The sequence below is a fragment of the Watersipora subatra genome, unplaced genomic scaffold, assembly GCF_963576615.1.
Source record: "Watersipora subatra unplaced genomic scaffold, tzWatSuba1.1 SCAFFOLD_51, whole genome shotgun sequence".
Classification (NCBI taxonomy): Eukaryota; Metazoa; Bryozoa; class Gymnolaemata; order Cheilostomatida; family Watersiporidae; genus Watersipora; species Watersipora subatra.
This window is the reverse complement of record NW_027045320.1, coordinates 325231-346241: the sequence shown is the minus strand read 5'-3', so window position 1 is coordinate 346241 and position 21011 is coordinate 325231. Positions and strand designations below refer to the sequence as shown.

Below are 21011 nucleotides of genomic sequence, written 5' to 3'. Positions count from 1 at the left end.
CTCAAGGTTGGTCTTTAACAACACTCAAATGTTGGTCTCTAAGTTTTCAAAGAGTGCCTTCATTAATTACAGGACGAATATAACAGTCTACTGATGTTTTAATTAATTCTGTCGTAAAAAGTAGGTGGCTTGGGATAGCCATCGACATTTCATGTATCCTTGACATATAAATCATTTTTATTTTATCCTAGCCTTTGCATAAGTCAGCGTATTGCGTTGCCAGCGCAAGCACGAAGAGGTCAGTCAGTTGAGGAAAAGACAAAGAGACTCGTCCGCCTCTTCCAGGGTGATGGCCAAAAATAGGGCAAACCTCTCCCATGAAAATTCATCTGGCAAGACTTCATCATCTTCTGCTTCTAGGCACAAGTCAGCAGCTCTTCTCTTCTCTCCCAAGGTAACTGTTTGCATCGTCTTTTTTAACCTCTTTGTCCCAATCAATCTGCCAAATTTGCTTCAGAATGATTTTCATTTTTGGACAGTATTCTGGTAGCGAATGTTAGTTACTGAAGAACAACTTATAGCTGGGCCATAGCACTAACTGGGTCGTAACTTATAGCTGAGATAAAACTAGACAATGTTAAATGAGCAATTGCAGAGTAGATAACTGCTTGTTGCTCAGACGGCGATTTACTATTTGCCTTTTGTTGATACGTCTAGCACATGTCACCTCATGTTATCTCACGGCACCTCATTTTATCTCATGTCACCTCATGTTATCTCATGTCACCTCATGTTATCTCATGGCACCTCATGTTATCTTATGTCACCTCTTATATCAAAGTTTCTCACAGCCTGTTGTTATAATCTCAACTTACTAGTGACTTTTTCTACTGATTACAGCTAAACCTAAAGTAATATAAAATAATCTGCCACTTAAATTGGAAGAGTATTTTTTTTTGTGTATGGCATGTTTCTTATATATACACATATTATGTCGTCTTGTCCTCTGTGCGAATGGACACTACGTTTTACTCGATTACTCTAACTCAGGTGGCGAAAAGCAAGTGGGACAAGCTTGAGCGGTACGTGACATCCGTTGTTGTGCGGAAACAGACAATTGCCAACATGGAAGCTGAGATGGATCTTCACATTAACAAGCGAGAACAGCTCAGCAAGAAGATAGATGCGTACAGTAAAAGGCTGGACACTGCCATTAGGAGAAATGAGGTCGGACACATGTATAGTCATTACTCTTAGGCTCTTAAAATGGGCAAATTTCTTAGCTGACATATGGCATAAACATCTGCTGCGACTACACAGATCGAGACTACTGAATAACTAGTTATGTTTTACAAGTATCAACCTAGGTCAAGTAAAGATCAAAACATCTATTGGATGTTGTCATTACCCTTATTGGAACATGATTGTATTAATTATATATATATATATATATATATATATATATATATATATATATATATATATATATATATATATATATATATATATATATATATATATAGTAGATATGGGTAAACCATAGTTTATCATTGCACTAATGTTTGTACAGCTATTTACACTTGTGTTTTCTTAAAAAAAAGATCCATCAACTTATAATCTAAAATCGTCCAACTACAACTTGAACTCAGGCTGATGAATTGTATCAAACTGCAAGTAAAACTTAGGTCTTTAAAATATTTAATCTTACATATCCTGAAATTTTATGCAAGCAGTTCCAATTTATACCAGTGTTCATCACATATCTTTTACAGCAAGTAACAGCCTTTTTCATATATAAATACTTGTTGGTCATCGTTGTCACTAGTTCAAAGCAACTTTTAAAAAAAATCGGTTTACTGTGAAAATGAACAAATTGGTGTCATGATTATGTTAATCAGGGATCAACACTTTTAACCAATCACAAATACATCAGTTTCTTCTATTACTACACAGCCATCAGGGGTGTGTGGTGTCTTTGCAAATAATAATTTTGCCAGCGTAAATAGCCAATGCCTTATTCCTTGTGTTTCTCTAATGTTTTCTGTTCTGTTGAACAGAAAACTCTCTACAGACTCTTATTTGATAATTGCTGGCATAATCATTACATTGCATAGAGTAATCAGTAATGTCACGGTTACACTATATTGCGCTGAAATTTTGTTGATGATATGTTCAACTCATCTTCATAGCTGCTAAAGTCTGGTTTCCATATCGTTTGCGAGACTCCGGCGGTAACTTGCGCAGCAAAACGCTTGCGACGTTAGGATCGGCAGCTTCTGTTCACATCTAAAGCTGCATTGCTAAACATAATCGCAGCTTCACATAAAATGTTCGCTCGCCACGCCATTTTGATAATGGTGATCTTTACCTGTACAGTGCATTACAGGAAGGTTTTGCTTGCGGCTATTTGCGAAATTTGAACAGCGCTAAACTCTTGTGTTAACTGCCGGCAACTACCGGTGGTACTCGGCGGTACCCGGCGTGTAGGCTCACATTTCACCGCCATAGCCTGCGGTGCTGTTGCCGGTGCTTTGCGGCATATATGAGAACCACGCTTAAGGTAGTCGTTGTGTAACTCCTATTCATTCGCAGACGACTGCAGTGCTTCCTCCAACATAAATGTATTTGTGCAATTATTCAAGTCCATAGAATTGTTCAGGACATGTTTCGTGTATGCCATGGCAACCAAAGCTTTGGTAGTGTATTACTGCAAACATCAAGATAGCTTTTTAAAAGTATTAAAATATATTTTTGCTGATGCGTAGCTGTAGTGAAATCTAATGCTGAGTGTTACATATGCATGTCTTTCTGCATGCTCGGCTGCATTGTATAAGCTTAGGCTCCAAACCCCAGATTAGCCTTGCGAAAGTAATGCATTGATTGTGATAGTTTTTAGGAAATCAAATTAAAAATGTTGAATTCTGTTGATAGTAAAAAAGAGATAATTTGCTCTAGCTATAGCCTTAAATGATATAAAGAAAGATTTGTTGCATAGACAGTAAAGTAAATACTGTGTCCAGGTCAAACTATCGATTCTCCCGCGTGCATTTTATAAGGTGTCAGGTATAATCTTTTAAAGGTTGACTTGCAACAAAATTCACATTATTGGAAAGTTTCCTATGTATTTGATAGTCTTGTACAATGCTTGGTATATTTAACATGAATTTAAGAGCAGTGATAAATTTGTCAGATAGTGTTCCCCAAAGTCCATAGCAGAGATTGAGAACCCAAAGGGCAAGAGCGCTTAATAATATGCTTGCTGAAAGGTCATTAAGACAGCAGAAAAAACCTACTGACTGTTGTTCAAGCTTCAAAACAGCCTCAAAAGCTGGTGGTAAGATTAATGTATATAAAGGTAACCAATTTTAATTAGTGTTAATTCACCTGCTACATAGGATTTCAGACATATTGTCGGTTGTCTAGTGCTGCCATGTCTCCAAAACTATACAATTCTGAGTTTTGGCAGGTTAAGTTGAGTAAAAAATCGATTTATCAATACATTTTTTGCACCATAAGAATGTATTTGCTTTAGACAAATATCCTCAAATAATTTGTTCAGTTGAAGCATTTCCATAAAGCCATTAAATAGCTAATAGTTTTGAAGGCACTACTTATTAGATGACATTTTAATTTGTGGTTCTACCCATTACAGCATCGTGTAAAACACCACAGGTTTTAAAGAGAATAGAAATCACTGAGATGGCGCTGTGGAGAAACAAATGCGTATTAGGTGTTATAAAAAGTAAAACTCTCAGACAGTTTTAGCAGCCCACTGAACAACATGGCTGGCAAGAGCAAGGCAAAAGGAAAGGTAAAAAAACTAAGGCAGTAAAAAAATGTAGGCCTTGTGGTGCATTTTTTAAGTTATTCTGCAAACCACTGCACCAACTATTTTCCCTGCACTGACTACAAGTGCGGAGCCAAGGAGTACTGGACAAAGGAGTGCAAAAAAGACCGCAAGTAACTACAGCAAAGTAGAGCCCACAATATCGGAGTGTGAAGCAAGTGAAGCATCTTTCTCTCCTGCAAAACCAAGGAAATGGGTTCTAGCTGTAGTTTTGAAGTCAGATTCAAGTGTAAAAGTTTTGGCCAGTGGGAATAGCTACCAATGCAGGATAAGATTGTGAGGCAACCAGAGGCCAATAAGATTAAGTCATCTCTCCTCAACATGAGGTCTGATTTTATGTTGTTAAGCGAGTTGTTGGTGATAGGGTAATACATATCAATAACAGAGAGTGAGAGGCCAGGGCTGGTAGAGAAAGATGCTGACCGGGCTTAAGGAAGAACATAGTAACCTTGAGGTACTTAGCAACCAGGCCCGTATTCCCTGGGGCGACTGGCCGGCTGAGACACCCCAACTTTTTAAGAAATTTTGGCGGCTAAGTACAGTCAAACTCGAATAACTCGCTCTCGGATAAAATGTAAAATTTTATCACGAACACTTGGTTAACTCGAACGGATTTGTTTGGTTCGTTTTCACGCAATGATAAATTGCTTTAGATAACTCGACCTCAACATCATTAACTGGAACAGTTATTTGCCCAACGACTACGGGAACGGTTTTTGTCGCTGTATAATATCACTTTATTCCATGCGATAGAGATAAACGTTAGCTTTTAATAGTTTTTGGGCGTCATTATTATCATCGGCAATATATTCTTCTTAACGACTTTATAAAGGTTTGCAAAAGGCCAAGTTTTAACAAACATCCGCTTGGCAATGGCCCAACGAAAGCGTAGAAACCTTCGGATGAACTTGAAATAAAATCGGCAAAATTGATCTTTGTTGATGTTGAAATGCTTAAAAGAAAAAGATATCTTTCTCTTTTGAGCATTTCTTTTAACTGCAATCAAGTTTAGCTTATTTTAATCTGAAAATGTCCTGGCAGTCACATCACCGAAAACAAACAAATCTCAAATAATAGAAAAAATGTTTATACTTTCTGATAAAAATTTTTAAAACTTCACATGAGATGCCCGGTTGAGGCCCTAAATGAAAGAAACCTGTTGGGGCTAACACCGCCATACATTACATAACTAGTTGCCTAACATTAGCCGCCCCAACTTGCAACTAGGGAATACAGGACTGTTAGCCACGGCCATTGATGCTGCAGCTAATGGCAATACCCGATAAAGCGGAGTTGCAACTAATAGCGTCAAAGGGAAAAACAAGGCCAGCAATTTCCACTGACCAGTGCATCCTAAAATCATTGATAAATCTGTCAAACATTGGCCAAATTCTTTCAGCATAAAATGTCACAGCCACCACAATAGGCTGTCTTAGATCAGAGAACTTTTATTTCTTCTACGATTATTAAGTTTATGCTAGTCGGAGCTCCGGTTGGTACAATTGGAACTGCATATTCAAATAACTGAATAACATGGAACTTCTATCTAAAGTAACCACACTACTTGAGGTGTCATGCAAGAGCTATCATGTGTAACCCAGTGCTGCTATAATTTGTTTATACTATACATGTTTATATTGAAGCAAAGAAAATGGTGTGATCCCGATCATTGTACACATTGACTGCAGCCTCTTGATGTTGCTGTTTAATTTCATTTCCAATGTGCGCTTTTGATGATTGTAACTGCTGCTAACTATGTGATCCTGGCAGGACTCTAGCAGTATAACACTCGACTGAGCTGACTAGCAGTGCATTTTCAGTAGTAGTTACACCAAAAAAATTGCATCTGAATTTTATACTCCCAAATTTTTCAGTTAAATAGAAATAGTTACTAACAATGTGATTTGGTTAGCAGCTCAATTAGTGATTGGCCCTTACCAAACAGTTTGCTCCAAAGAAACAGCTTAAATATTATGCGGGATTAGTACTTGATTGTAGTAGAGAGTGAGACAAGAGTGAAAAATTTTAAGGAGAAAGCTAACAGCCACCAGTCTACCTAGTCACCTTTATGACAGTCTTAGTCACCAGATGGTCCAAAGTAGATGACCAATTCCCCTAGTCACTTGGACTAGGGGACTAGCCCCTAGTCATTTTGGATGTATAGCTTGTTGACCGAGCTGATGGTGTTACGAAGAATCTCATTTAGCGGGTGGTACTTTTAAACCTACTTATTATGAATATTGGCAGTTTTAGAAAAATTTGCTATGTTACTCTCAAGAAATTGTACAAAATGTTTTTACTGCAAGTATATTGTTCATGGTGCTTTATTATTAGTCATTTTTATTTATCACACAGCTAGAACGGAGGGTCATCATTCCCGTTATCTGATTATCGTGGTGAGCTATTTAATCCAAAGTAAACAAGTTATTTTTCTTTTAAAAAATTAGCATACCAACAAAAAACTTTTCTTAAATAGAAATTAAAAAATATGATACAGCCTAACGGACTCAGCCACTCTAATTTTTGGCGCAATTACAATGATTTTTCAGCAACTACATTAAAGTTTTGTATGTAGCCCACAACATTGAATGGTAGAAAGGGAGCTATGAGTCCATGAGCCCTCTACATTAAAAACTAAATATAAACATAAACTTGACTAAACCAGTTTGTTGTTCCTCCATACATAAGGTACATAAGGCTACATAAGGGTACATAAGGCTACATAAGGGAAAGTCATCACTTTATTACTAGCGTGCTAGTTTGCTAATAGCGTTCATCAATTGAGTCACTTTTTATTATAGGTATACCATTATTTTAATGCTTCAAAACAATATTAATATAATAAAACAATTATATCAGGTTGAACATAGACTGGAATAGATGGTGATATGGTTGGATTTTAATGCCTATGTAATTTTATTTTATCATCCATTTCACCAATGTTGTCATTTGATTCAAATTCAGTTGTGGAGTGTGTGCACCTTTGTTTTAGGATTTGTGAAAATCACTCTAGGTCAGTCAGAGACTTGTGATCATCAATAGGCTTGTGCTCCAGACTTATCACTTTATGTATTTTGATGCCCCTTTTATCATAAACTAGCACAGCGCTAATTCCGATGATGTGCAGGAAAATATCCAAACAAAATTAATATATATTAATTATAATAAATGAAATAATTGCGGCTTAGCAGCATTATGCATTTCATGTGCACAACAAGAGAACAGACAATCTAAAAGAGCAAACAGTCATCTAGGAGTATGCACAAGGGCATGCAAGAAGGGCTGCAAAGATTGCTTCCTACCAATAAGTGAGTGAGAAGTCTTGGTGTAATAAATAATCCAAATTAGGGTTAAGTAAAGGTAGCCTTGCAGTGCAATAAAACTAAATAACGCATCATGCATGATATACTTTCTTGATATTTCTATTATACCTATACAACATATCCATAAACATGCATAACTGCCACAGAAAACAATGTTTCTGTGCAACTGGTTCCAACAACATTCTCCACACTCGAAAAAAGATGAAATTAACAGCAAGTTTTCTTATTACTATTCTTAATCGCTGCTGTTATAATTTCTCCGCAAAACCAATATTTGGTACAAAAAAAATTTCTCAAGAATTTAGGACAGCTTGTAACATTTCTTTTGCAGTAACTGCATTTATATCGATAGCATTGACTACGGTTTTGAACCTCTGTCTGTATAAAACAGTCTAAAATGCATCTGAGGTGTTATTTAAGACTGGCTTCAAATATTTTCGCGAGCATGATCAGTCCCTCCTTTCTCTGTGGCCGTACCAATATCTTTTGAGAAATCTCCCCTCTGCGTAGAGGCCTTCGCATAAACAAGATTGTCGATAGTTGCTTATTCAATGTGTGAACATGTAGTAAACAGCGTCGAGAAACTGTCTGAGCTTCTTAGTAGAATAAATATTTCAATAACCAGATTGTTGCAATGTTAAAAAGATAACCTACGAAATGAGTCGTGAAAATCCGTCCATTTTACGATTCAAAGCTGCACGAATGCATAACGACAGTAGTGCGAGCATAAGACGTTTGCAAAGTTGGTACATTTGTCAATGGGCTTACTGCAACTATAATAGTTTATAGTACAACTATCATGAACTATCTTGCGTTAATAAATTTGGTATTTAATACGCATTTGCGATGGTATTACAAAGTCAGAGAAAAGAACAAGTGAGGTATATCTAATAAAATGCAACATCAAACCTGAAAACTATCTATGAAGTTGGTTTTGTAACCAAAGTCTATCATATTTAGCTGTTGTAAGAATGGCAACATCAATTATAGCAGTTATAATTGTTCTTTTTTATCAAACCATGAACTATATCAACAGGAAATTAACTTATAATCTAGTATGGCAGAGCGCTTCGTGTTTTAGTTCTCAAAGCATCACAGACGGCTAATAGTTCGTACTGAAACTGGAGCGAACCGCCATGCCGAGCTTATCTTTAGCTTCCTTCGAACGCTCGGAGACTATTGAATGAAAGTCTTGCTCGACTAGCTAATCGTGGGTCTAAAAATGAGAAAGGCGACAACTTTTAACGAATTTATGAATAATTATTGCTTTTGAGTGTAAATGTATTACAAGATGAAGTCGGAGGCTCTTTTTATTGACATTGGCGGTGATGCTGCTTTACGATGCGTTAAAATAACTAGGAATTGATTCGTTTGAATTTTTTTGTAAGAAAAAATAACAATTGAAAAGTTAGAAAGTAATTACAAATTATATATCTTTGTAAATTTTTCTTACATTAGTTCAACCAATGATATACAGCCCCACAGGCTGTATATCATTGGTTCAACATATGTACATTGGAATCAAGCTTAAAAAACAAAATATCTGAATATGCTCTGGTGTTTGTTGATTAAAATTTAGCATTGAGGTAGATTATTTAATAGAATCTAGCATGAGCAAAATTCTGGCTAAAGCATGGATGATTTCAAGTTACCATGTAAAAGTAAAACTAATCATAGAAATAGCCGTTTGTCTATTAACCAAAATGCATTTCACTCTAGCAAAGCAAGCAGTTTTTGTTGCTTCTTTCAGCGTATTCTTGAAAGCAAGACTCTTTATATACTGATGATATACCAATGACATATGCCCCCTAGCCTGGGCATGGCTCTTGTGGGGGATTGGGAGAGAGGGGGTAGCCTGGGCATGGATCTCTCCCAATCCCCACAAGAGCCATGCCCAGGCTACCCTCCATATCTATGGGGAGTGGTTATATATCATTGCTGATACACATTATTTTCTAAGTGGCTGAAAGCTCTGAAATCTTAGTCAGTTGTGGCTAGATTATACTTTATCAGTAGGCCTAAATATTACATATTTGCAGACAAAGTGACTCAAATACAAATATACTAGAGCTTTTGAGGATCTTGTATCTTACGTGAATTCAGTAAAGATTTGACTTATTGCATATCATCTCAAAATTTATCTTGCAGTATGGAAATTTTTTATTTTGCTGTCAATAGCAAATTAGACAGAAGCTCTTGAAAGGGTATGATATTTTCAACCTATCTCTGAAATTACCTTAATACATTAGATGACCCATAGAAAACTGAGTGATGTCGGTGTGTGAAATTTTAATGCCATTACTTTGGCATTAAAATAATACTTACCATTATTTTTAGAAGAAGGTGAAAGACAGTTTTGCAAAATACTAATGAGGAAGCAGATTACTTTAAACGGAGCAGTGGAGCTCAACACTAAATTAGTGAAGTGTGAGTGGTTATAGGTGTGAAGTATCTCTGCGTATTCTGTAAAATGGAACGTGAGATACTTTCCAAACAGTGCACATTTTACATATAGTCTTGGCTCATGTTCTGATCACTAAGTGTGTAAAAACTCACTAGAGTGTTTTTGTAGGGAGTGAATGCTCTCGACACAGCGAGAAAACTCTCCTGTTAAATATACATAACATTGATCTAATTCAACATGCCTGCATTGTGAAGCGTGCAAACGTCTGGCTCATTGCTTTATGCCATACTTCCAAACGATACCTGGGTGGTATGGTTTGCTAAAGAAATATGTTTTTACCCTAACAGCCTTACAAGGTAATGATTTTTATCGTCACGGTCACACCTATGGCAGTTATTTCGGAGCTCAAGATGTAAATGTAAAAGCTGAAATTAGTAAAATAAAGTTGAGATTAATATTATACAAACAAGATGTCACTTTAACCACATTTACATGTTTAAAAAATTAAGCATCTTCAATAAGTTTATTTTTTGAATAAGATTATTTGATAAAAAAATTAAAGATTTAAGTTAGTAAAGAGTCTTCCAGGTGTAGTAATTGGATTCCTGTTCATAGATAGAAATGATGTCTTCCAGGTGTAGTAATTGGATTTCTGTTCATAGATAGAAATGATGTTCAAAACGCACCTGGCATTGAAAGATATTTCTTACATTATCAAATCAAAACTACCTTATTTGGTGATGCAAGAGTACAAGTTTAGTTGCAGTTTGTTTCAAGTGTATTATTAACGTTAGTTAGCAAATGCAAACTGGCACCTGCGACTGGTATTATTTCAATGATAGTTCTTAAAACTCGCTCAAAATTCATGACTCAGTCGCAATGCGAAATCAGAAAGTGGAGTCAGTTATTTGGTATCACTAAATAAATGCCAAGTAAATTGTTTGTTTATTAATATTTAAAATGTTTAGTTACAAAAGCCTTTGGAAAGCGTTGACTGCTGCTAACAGCTTGATAATGGCGTTCCCTTAATAATAACCTTTAACTCAAAGTTCTTTAGATGAGAAGTCATTGAGAAACATATTAGTTTTCTCAAACTGACCAACTGGAAAAAAAGGGAATACTATAACATGCTCCACCCACACAGTACCAACTCATTATCAATGTTTAACTGTAGAGTAAGTAAGCAAGTATCACAGAGGGCTTCAAAGACCACATGGTAGACTACATTATGAGGTTTTTTATTACTTCGCAATACTACCTTCAGAACTGTTATCTTGCAATACTACCTTCATAACTGTTACTTTGCAATACTACCTTCATAACTGTTACTTTACAATGCTGCCTTCATAACTGTTACATTGCAATGCTACCTTCATCACTGTTACTTCGCAATACTACCATCATAACTGTTACTTTGCAATACTACCTTCAGAACTGTTACTTTGCAATGCTACCTTCATAACTGTTACTTCGCAATACTACCTTCAGAACTGTTACTTTGCCTTTAAAAGTATCATTTTGATGTGTTTCCTTCCTTAAGGTGAATTATCATATCTATAAATGCATGCTTTTATTGGACCGAGGATGCAAACGCATGCAGCTCAACAATGAAACACTCAACTATTGATGTTATTGTATAGTTTTAATAAAATTAGACTAGCTGTGAGCCAATGTTGTTATGATAAACATATGTAGGTACCTTACAAAATTAGAGCAAAGTAAAAGGATTCGTGTTGATACATAAGACAGCTCCATTACTCTTAAAGTTAGTTTATTTTTGAGATAATTTCAACGAACAAGATTGAATACAATAAAGCCTATTGCACCAAAAATAAATGCGCATTTCGAAAATCTACGGCCAGTTAAAACAGACAAAGTGTTTAAAAGGTTAAAATAAATATCGACGAGAAGAGAAGAATAATTGCATCGATGGATATGATGTAACATCATGATGATCTTTGACAAGAAAGAGTTTATAGTCGGATGTGTACTAGGAATATAGACACATGCAAAGTACATGGGTCAAACAATTTGAACATTGATTTAAAAAAGGAATGTATAAGATAATTTTCCTGCATAGTCATCAACCGTAAAGAAAACAAAAATAGCTACATAAATACAGACAAAAAATATGAGAATATGGAGAATGAATCTGTGCTTTGGCTATGAACTGTATAGTTTATGTGGGTCCATCCACCAGATCCTTATCGTGCAATCACTGAAAGAGCAAGAACCATGTCTGTTATACATGCTAAATCGTGGCGCATGAAAAGTTCTTGGACAAAGAACAAGATATGTTGGTACAACCAACCAAAGTTATCAACTTCTCCATTTGGCATATTTACACAATTCACACAATGATGCTATTGAATAACTATAAAAGAAACTGTCAGCCCAATATATTGCATTTATTTAAGATTTTGTTTGACGTATCAACAACGTTGGATGCTTAAGGGGTTCTAGTCGCGTTAAAAATATCAATCGGTTTTGCTCCCAATTGACAAAGTAGCATCGCAATCATTTGACCGCTATACAATTTATAAAACGTCACTTTTGAGGCATCTGTATTGCCACACCGATCGACTAGGTAAGTAGTCACACAGTCAGTACAAAAATCATTAGTATTGCTTAAGCGAACGGTTCTCAGTAAATCAGGCAACAAGACGCTATGCGACTACTTGTGCTTACTCATGATTTATCATTAAAAATGGGTAAAAAATTTTGTGATTATACTCGAATACATACAGTAATCAGTGAATTAATTGGATTTAAGGAAAAGCCAGTAAATCTATACTATTTGGCTAATTGGCCAAGTGTCTCATTAGAACACATGGGTGACAGACGTAACATTAAATTTACAATAAGCTTACATAATTTGTATATTGAACAATTACCTACCTCTGGTGACAGTAAGTACTATATACTAGTTAGTAGATATAGTGAACAGTTACCTACCTCTGGTGACAGTAAGTACTATATACTAGCTAGTAGATATAGTGAACAATTACCTACCTTTGGTGACGGTAAGTACTATTTACTAGCTAGTAGATATACTGAAAAGTATCCTGCCTCTAATGGCAGTAAGTACGATATACTAGCTAGTAGATATATTGAACAATTACCTACCTCTAGTGACAGTAAGTACTATATACTAGTTAGTAGATATAGTGAACAGTTACCTACCTCTGGTGACAGTAAGTACTATATACTAGTTAGTAGATATAGTGAACAGTTACCTACCTCTGGTGACAGTAAGTACTATATACTAGTTAGTAGATATAGTGAACAGTTACCTACCTCTGGTGACAGTAAGTACTATATACTAGTTAGTAGATATAGTGAACAGTTACCTACCTCTGGTGACAGTAAGTACTATATACTAGTTAGTAGATATAGTGAACAGTTACCTACCTCTGGTGACAGTAAGTACTATATACTAGCTAGTAGATATAGTGAACAATTACCTACCTTTGGTGACGGTAAGTACTATTTACTAGCTAGTAGATATACTGAAAAGTATCCTGCCTCTAATGGCAGTAAGTACGATATACTAGCTAGTAGATATATTGAACAATTACCTACCTCTAGTGACAGTAAGTACTATATACTACTTTACCTAGAGGCAGTAAAGAGATTGCTGCGGTTGGTAGCCATAGAGTTGACGGCTAATGAATGAGCACGCACTTCATTTAGCTGCTGGCAAGTCTCGTTTGACCGAATCTTCACAGTGCCAGAGCGACAGCAGCTTAGCAATATGTCATTATCTGGTAGCATGCACATGTCGGTGATCCAGTCCTTATGGGCGCCATTAACTGACTGAAAACAATGCAAGTTGAGGAATGAGGAACCAGGAGTTTGTTTGAAATTGACATTCAACTTAAGCGGAAAGGAGCGGCGTGAACTGCATTAAAGATGGTAAAGATTAAACACTGGCAAATCAACTTGTCCCTTTTGAATGAGTCAACAATGCAATCCTGCAATATGAAACTTTTAATCATAAACGAGTCTCTGTATTGTAACAAACCTACAAGACATTTGCAAATATTGGTGAGAGACACAGCATAATGTCTTGCGTATGACAGGTTGATCTGGTGAGACTGAACCAGATGGGCTCAACAATGCAGCAATGACTAGGTCTGACATATTTTATATTGACTCTGATCTCTAGGCCATCAAGTAGGATCACAATTGGATTGAGTGATTACCAGGAAAACCGATATACTGATATCAATCATTCACTCCATCTCAAATATTACTTCTAATAAAAAATATTTATTACAAAGTGGTGATCTTGATTGGTGACCATTACCGGAAATAACTATCACCTTTATTTTGCTATTAAATAGAGCAACACCTAGTATTGTAAAAACACCAATTTTACCTGTGGTTGAGAAGAGGGTTCACTGAGGTTCCATTTTTTGATACGCATATCCCGAGAACCACTAAAAAGGATGTCCTGACGATGCGCGAGACATTGAACACCATCATAGTGAGGAGGGTCCATAGTAAATTTGGCCTGAATTGGATAATTTGAAGTTTGTTCATTGGAAATATCAAATCCCTTAATTAGATGATCCTTGGAGCCAGTTAAGAGTTGTTCTTTCCCTCTTGAGTCGTTGTATAAACTAAGGCAAATAATCGGTGCTTGGTGGCCGCTAGCAACCTTTCCGACTGCCGATAGCCTGTAAGCGTACAATATTTTACAGATCACCAGCCTTGACAGTTTAAATGAATATAGCAATTAGTCATCAAAAAGGTGCAGAAGCTAAATTGCTAGATTTAGTTGTAAGTGCTGTTAACAATATATATATGGTTAAATGATGTTGTGCATGCAAGCGGACAACCAATGAAAAATAACTGTCAGTTACAAAATGCCACATGGGTAGATCAAATACACATTAGGAGTGACCCTTGGACTTATACAAAGAAAGAAGATTACGGTTGTGCGCATAAACCACTGATAGAAGAAAGGTTATAGCTGTGTACATAAACCACCTATAGATGAATGGTTATAGATGTGTACATAAACCACCTATGGAAGGTTATAGTTGTGTACATAAATCACCTATAGAAGAGAGTTACAACTGTGGTGGATTTTCTAAGATTCATACACCAACCTCTAATAATAGTAAGTACTATATACTAGCTAGTAGATATATGGATAAGTATCCTACCTCTAATGGCAGAAAGTACAATATACTAGCTTGTAGATATATGGAGAAGTACACTACTTCTAATGGCAGTAAGTACTATATACTAGCTAGTAGATATATGGAAAAATATCCTACCTCTAATGACAGTAAGTACAATATACTAGCTAGTAAATATATCGAGAAGTATCCTACCTCTAATGACAGTAAGTACAATATACTAGCTAGTAGATATATCGAGAAGTATCCTACCTCTAATGACAGTAAGTACAATATACTAGCTAGTAGATATATCGAGAAGTATCCCACCTCTAATGACAGTAAGTACAATATACTAGCTAGTAGATATATCGAGAAGTATCCCACCTCTAATGACAGTAAGTACAATATACTAGCTAGTAGATATATCGAGAAGTATCCCACCTCTAATGACAGTAAGTACAATATACTAGCTAGTAGATATATCGAGAAGTATCCCACCTCTAATGACAGTAAGTACAATATACTAGCTAGTAGATATATCGAGAAGTATCCCACCTCTAATGACAGTAAGTACAATATACTAGCTAGTAGATATATCGAGAAGTATCCCACCTCTAATGACAGTAAGTACAATATACTAGCTAGTAGATATATCGAGAAGTATCCCACCTCTAATGACAGTAAGTACAATATACTAGCTAGTAGATATATCGAGAAGTATCCCACCTTGGATGTGGTATAAAAACCTTTTCATATTTTTTATTATTTTACCTATCTATAATTTTGCTTGTTACATTTGCATTAGACCCTTGCCATACGAAATAAATTTGTTCCGGTGTTGGCATCGTAACATAAAAATGTCGTATAGAGGGGTGTAGAAGCCCATCATGATTATTTAATACAAACACCCCTTGGTGAAAATCATCAAACTTTTATATTTTCGTACTGACAGATTGATCTGGTGAGACTGAACCAGATAGGCCCAACAATGCAGCAATGACTAGGTCTGACGTATTTTATAACGACTCTGATCTCCAGGCCATCAAGTGGGATCACGATTGGATTGAGTAATTACCAGGAAAAACTGATATACTGAAATTGATCATTCACTCCATCTCAAATTTTATGTGATGAACAACACTAAAAATTAATGAGAAAATATTATGTTAACCTTGGTAACTACAGTTACTAATACTAATATTTTTAAAGTGCTTTTAACAGAAATAGCTGTCAATGAGAGTGTGTGCCTCAAAATTCTCTAATTTTCGTAATCTTCAATTTTTTTAACTGGAAAATTCTCAAACTATAATATACACAAATATTTACAAGGAAATTGAAGACAAGCCGGCATCCAAACTAAATCCATCATTCTCAGAGGGATTCTTAGCAACAACATTACATTTATGGACAACATACAAACTAACAAATGTAGATTTTTATTCTAGGGATCGTAACTGAAAAAAACGCATCAACTTATGTATTGAGGTCCCAGAGCTGAACGGTGGTTCCAGTAGTTGTGTATAGTTTATGACCATCTCTGCTGACTTGGATATCAAATATCTGCTGCTCTCCCTGTTGTAGAATGGCCTGACTGCTCGACGCTGGCTCCACAGGGATACTGTCATGCACCAGACCAGAGGAACTGCAACATAAGATATAAAACCTCACATTGTGTCCATCTCTGTTGGCACAGTATTCACTATAATAGGAACTAACCGTTATGATAGGAACTAACGGTTATGATAGGAACTAACCGTTATGATAGAAACTAACCGTTTTGATAGGAACTAACCGTAAGAATAGGAACTAACCGTTACGATAGGAACTAACCGTTACGATAGGAACTAACCGTTACGATAGGAACTAACCGTTACGATTGGAACTAACCTTTACGATGGGAACTAACCGTTACGATAGGAACTAACAGTTATTATAGGAACTACCCATTACGATAGGAACTAACCGTAAGGATAAGAACTAACCGTTATGATAGAAACTAACCATTACGATAGGAACTAACCGTTATGATAAAAACTAACAGTTATTATAGGAACTAACCGTTATGATAGGAACTAACCGTAAGGATAAGAACTAACCGTTACGATAGGAACTAACCATTACGATAAGAACTAACCGTTACGATAGGAACTAACCATTACGATAGCAACTAAACGTTATGATAGGAACTAACCGTAACGATAGGAACTAACCGTTATGATAGGCACTAACCGTAAGGATAGGAACTAACCGTAAGGATAGGAATTAACCGTTTTGATAGAAACTAACCGTAAGGATAGGAACTAACCGTTATCATAAGAACTAACCGCAAGGATAGGAACTAACCGTTACGATAGGAACTAACCGTTACGATAGGAACTAACCGTTATGATAGGAACTAACGGTTATGATAGGAACTAACCGTTTTGATAGGAACTAACCGTAAGAATAGGAACTAACCGTTACGATAGGAACTAACCGTTACGATGGGAACTAACCGTTACGATAGGAACTAACCGTTACGATAGGAACTAACCGTTACGATTGGAACTAACAGTTATTATAGGAACTACCCATTATGATAGGAACTAACCGTAAGGATAAGAACTAACCGTTATGATAGAAACTAACCATTACGATAGGAACTAACCGTTATGATAAGAACTAACCGTAACGATAGGAACTAACCGTTATGATAGGCACTAACCGTAAGGATAGGAACTAACCGTAAGGATAGGAATTAACCGTTTTGACAGGAACTAACCGTAAGGATAGGAACTAACCGTTATCATAAGAACTAACCGCAAGGATAGGAACTAACCGTTACGATAGGAACTAACCGTTATGATAGGAACTAACGGTTATGATAGGAACTAACCGTTTTGATAGGAACTAACCGAAAGAATAGGAACTAACCGTTACGATAGGAACTAACCGTTACGATGGGAACTAACCGTTACAATAGGAACTAACCGTTACGATAGCAACTAACCGTTACGATTGGAACTAACCGTTATGATAGGAACTAGCCTTTACGATAGGAACTAACCGTTACGATAGGAACTAACAGTTATTATAGGAACTACCCATTACGATAGGAACTAACTGTTATGATAGGAACTAACCGTTATGATAGGAACTAACTGTAATATCTTATGTTGGACAGTTTGACTGTATGTGTGGTAGAGAAGGTAACAAGTAGCCATATAAATGTAATTGCATCTGAAAGCAAGTAAGTATGAGTCGAGCTAGGCTTACCTGAGCACTGTTATACATTTAGCTCCAGCTCGGATGTCCCACATTTTGACAAATGAATTGGAGACAGTGTAGACAAGCCGGTTGACCTCGCAATATCGAACTTTGGAGACATAGTTAGGGTGGCCACCAAGACACAAAACTTCTGAACCAATTGACATGTTCCACACTTTGCACGTCAAGTCTGCGAGACAAAAGGAAACGCAGGTCAATTATGAGGTATTAGAATATGTTAGTGCGTTAGATTAGAGTCAACTTGACACTTACCTTTACTGCCAGAAACCAAAAGATTGTCGGCGGCACATATAGATAGTACAGCCTTTGTGTGACCAACTGCCTTCTTTACACATATGAGACTCTGGTTGGAGCTTGTCACCTGCAAGAGACCCACCCAAATGAAAACATGTAAATTTAAGTAACAATGTTGCTGAGCTTCTAGTAACAACATCGCTATTACAATTTGATAAGGTTACACATACATAGCTCTTAGACAGAAACCAATCATACCTCCTATAAATGATCTACTGCAGGTATAAAGATGACTCGAAAATATCTTCACCCCAATGTTCTATTAGTGAAATTTTTTACGTCAATCGTTTTAAAGGCTTATGGGGAATAAAAATTATGCTTTCAACATATAATTATTTTACTTGCATATCGTGTAGTTAGTCTAATGCTAATTTAATGCTCTCTAGCCATTTTAATATATCAAAGAGTGCATCGCTTAGCCTAGAAAAACTAACATTAAAATCATAACGATTCCTAAAATTATTATTTTCTTGTAAAGAAGAGGTGCTGCAGTCCGTGGTTTGGTGTGCTACTAGAACACCAAAGGCAAAAAGTGGGGCTAGTTGGAAGAGTAGCGATTTGCCAACTCATAGCAATCAAAATAGAGGCTCATGAAGCAACGCGCTACAATAGGAGTACTTTGGAGCAGCATCACTCAATATTATCGTCATAAATAAACCTCTCCAAGTCGTTATACAATGGGACTACTATGGACTACGAATGCCTATTGTTTGCTCATCTGGCTCATCACTCGTGTTGTTTGAAAAGCAAACATTTGTAAGCACTTGCTTAGTTACAAGTTACTCCTAGGATGCCATGGCTAGTATCACCTCTCTAGTCAAGATACACAAGGTCATAAGGTCAATTGCCCAACTAGTTGCCTAGATTGTGTATAGATTGTGTGTAGACAAGTGTACCAGACACATGATGTAGCGAGGTTGTTTACAATACATTGTCGCATGGTAAAAATCATAGACTACAGAAAACGTATTGTAGGGCCATTCAAAAGGTTTACGCATTGGGCTTTTATCTAAGAGCTGATAACGCCAAAATTGAGTTGGCCCCTTCAAGGCAGTGAAACGCATCTGTTATAACAAACCACTCTGCGATTTGGTGCGCACTCTTTGTTAATTCTTGCTATTTGAGACTAACAACACTAATTCTAGCCTGAGTTTCTAATTTCTAAGAGATGCAATATTCCTATTTAGTCCAACGTGAGCCGAATAGTATATCTTTAGGGGAATGGCATTAGGGCAACTGTTTGTTCAGTCTGAGACTTTTTGCAGCAGTACTCAGTAAGCAATGCTCTAGAAACACGCGACTGTTCATCATCGTGATTATGAAATGTTTTTTCCATGCTCAGTTAATATTTGTTTTTGAATGATTTTAATGATGTTGGAGGTATCACAGTAAGTTAGTATTAGGCTGTATAGACTCACATACATGCAAATCCAGCTCATAATTTGTTAGTCAACACATGAAGACAATTACGTAAGTAGTTCAACGGGTTAAACTTGAAAACTTGGGCCTCATTACTTTGTCACAGCTGCTGACGGTGCCAAAGCTCTGCGCCTTTTTATTTTGTGTGCCGCCAGTTTGTGTGTTGGTGAGCCTCATGAATACATTAGTACTGTCAGAGTCCTGGAGTGGCTGGCGTCTCCTGCTCAGCGATGGCGAGGATGGGGGTGTCAACCGCACGTCTTTTATTTCAGAAGTGGTCAACTGTGATTTATCTCTGCTGAAATTAAAATAGCAGAATAAAATTCAGCCTGCAGAGCAAGAGAATCATTATAGCTCATAGTGCAAAATGGAATATTTAAATTTGGAGAGACACTTTCATGAACTTTTTTATACTAAAATTTAAGGCTATACCAGTTACAGAATTGTCACCCTTTTATTAACACACTTCTTTGTTTAAGTGAAATCTCTCCTGACAGCTCTGCCAGGTCTTCTTGAAGATGGTCAGACTCTACAAGAATTAGAAATGATAAAAACCAGCTGATTATATCAAGTCCTGATGAGCATATGAAGGTTTTAGCAATGCTTTCGACCAGTATTCATATGGGTAGAATAGCACCAGTGTATATACGTATATGGGTAGAATAGTTACCAGTGTATATACGTATATGGGTAGAATAGTACCGGTATCTATACGTATATGGGTAGAATTGTACCGGTATCTATATGGGTGCTATTCTACCTAGTATAGATACTGGGTAGAATAGTATCTATATGGGTAATCTTGGCCTTGACCTTTAAACGGTTGCATCAACCAAGGGTGATCAACTGATCAAGGCGGCAAAAGAAATTAACTGAAAGCAGCTGTCATATATGTTATAGCAGTTGTTATATATGTTATAGCAGTTGTTATATATGTTATAGCAGTTGTTATATATGTTATAGCAGCTGTTATATATGTCAAAATATGATGCTAGTAAGCGATCAATGAAAGTAATCTAGACTTGCACACTACGCTTACTGCTTCTAGCGAGCTGCTCTTCCTTGTGTTAGTCTAGCAAAACATTATCGAATTAATTGTTACATGATATACCTTACCCGCCTTAGCTTATTATGGCATAGACTTATTATGGCAATAACTCACTTAACAAGTTGTATACCATTACTGTTAACAAACTGTAGATTTCACCTTAGTTGGTGGTCTTTAATACTTCTGAAAAACTCAGATTTTGCCCCCAAGTGAACAATAGTCTAGAGACACCTCATTTAATACTCTAACATAGAATTCAATTCTTTTTTAAAAATTACAGATAAATAATTTATAGATAGGCTAACTTTCAATATTATTTGCGTTCAACAAAGTTTAC

At 36.3% G+C, this 21011-nt stretch overlaps 1 protein-coding gene across 3 annotated transcripts; it reads right to left on the bottom strand.

The window, feature by feature from the left end:
• Window positions 1-11268: 11268 nt before the first annotated feature.
• LOC137410162 (kinesin-like protein KIF21A) lies at window positions 11269-20251 on the bottom strand. Of its 3 annotated transcripts, XM_068095748.1 has the most exons (8): window positions 20093-20251; window positions 19723-19924; window positions 18166-18274; window positions 17902-18082; window positions 16102-16288; window positions 13896-14196; window positions 13131-13330; window positions 11269-11732 (listed from the first exon to the last, which is right to left on the bottom strand). In XM_068095748.1, the coding sequence occupies exons 2-5, from the start codon at window positions 19801-19803 to the stop codon at window positions 16120-16122; spliced, it is 540 nt and encodes a 179-aa protein (XP_067951849.1). In that variant the 5' UTR covers window positions 19804-19924; window positions 20093-20251; the 3' UTR covers window positions 11269-11732; window positions 13131-13330; window positions 13896-14196; window positions 16102-16119. The 3 variants fall into 3 exon arrangements, with proteins under 3 accessions (XP_067951849.1, XP_067951850.1, XP_067951848.1); XM_068095749.1 differs by having other exon boundaries at window positions 16120-16288; window positions 19723-20251; XM_068095747.1 differs by lacking the exons at window positions 17902-18082; window positions 18166-18274; window positions 19723-19924; window positions 20093-20251 and having other exon boundaries at window positions 16120-16214.
• Between the last annotated feature and the right edge of the window lie 760 nt (window positions 20252-21011).

Bases quoted from the DNA above. Each gene is read 5' to 3' on its own strand.
- LOC137410162 (XM_068095747.1), bottom strand. From the start codon at position 16,181: ATGGTCATAAACTATACACAACTACTGGAACCACCGTTCAGCTCTGGG. The intron at 13,331-13,895 runs GTAAAATTGGTG...CATTGTTTTCAG, and splicing joins AACCCTCTTCTCAACCACAG to TCAGTTAATGGCGCCCATAA. The intron at 11,733-13,130 runs GTAAAGTAGTAT...TTGCTCTTTCAG, and splicing joins AATCTCTTTACTGCCTCTAG to TGATTGCACGATAAGGATCT.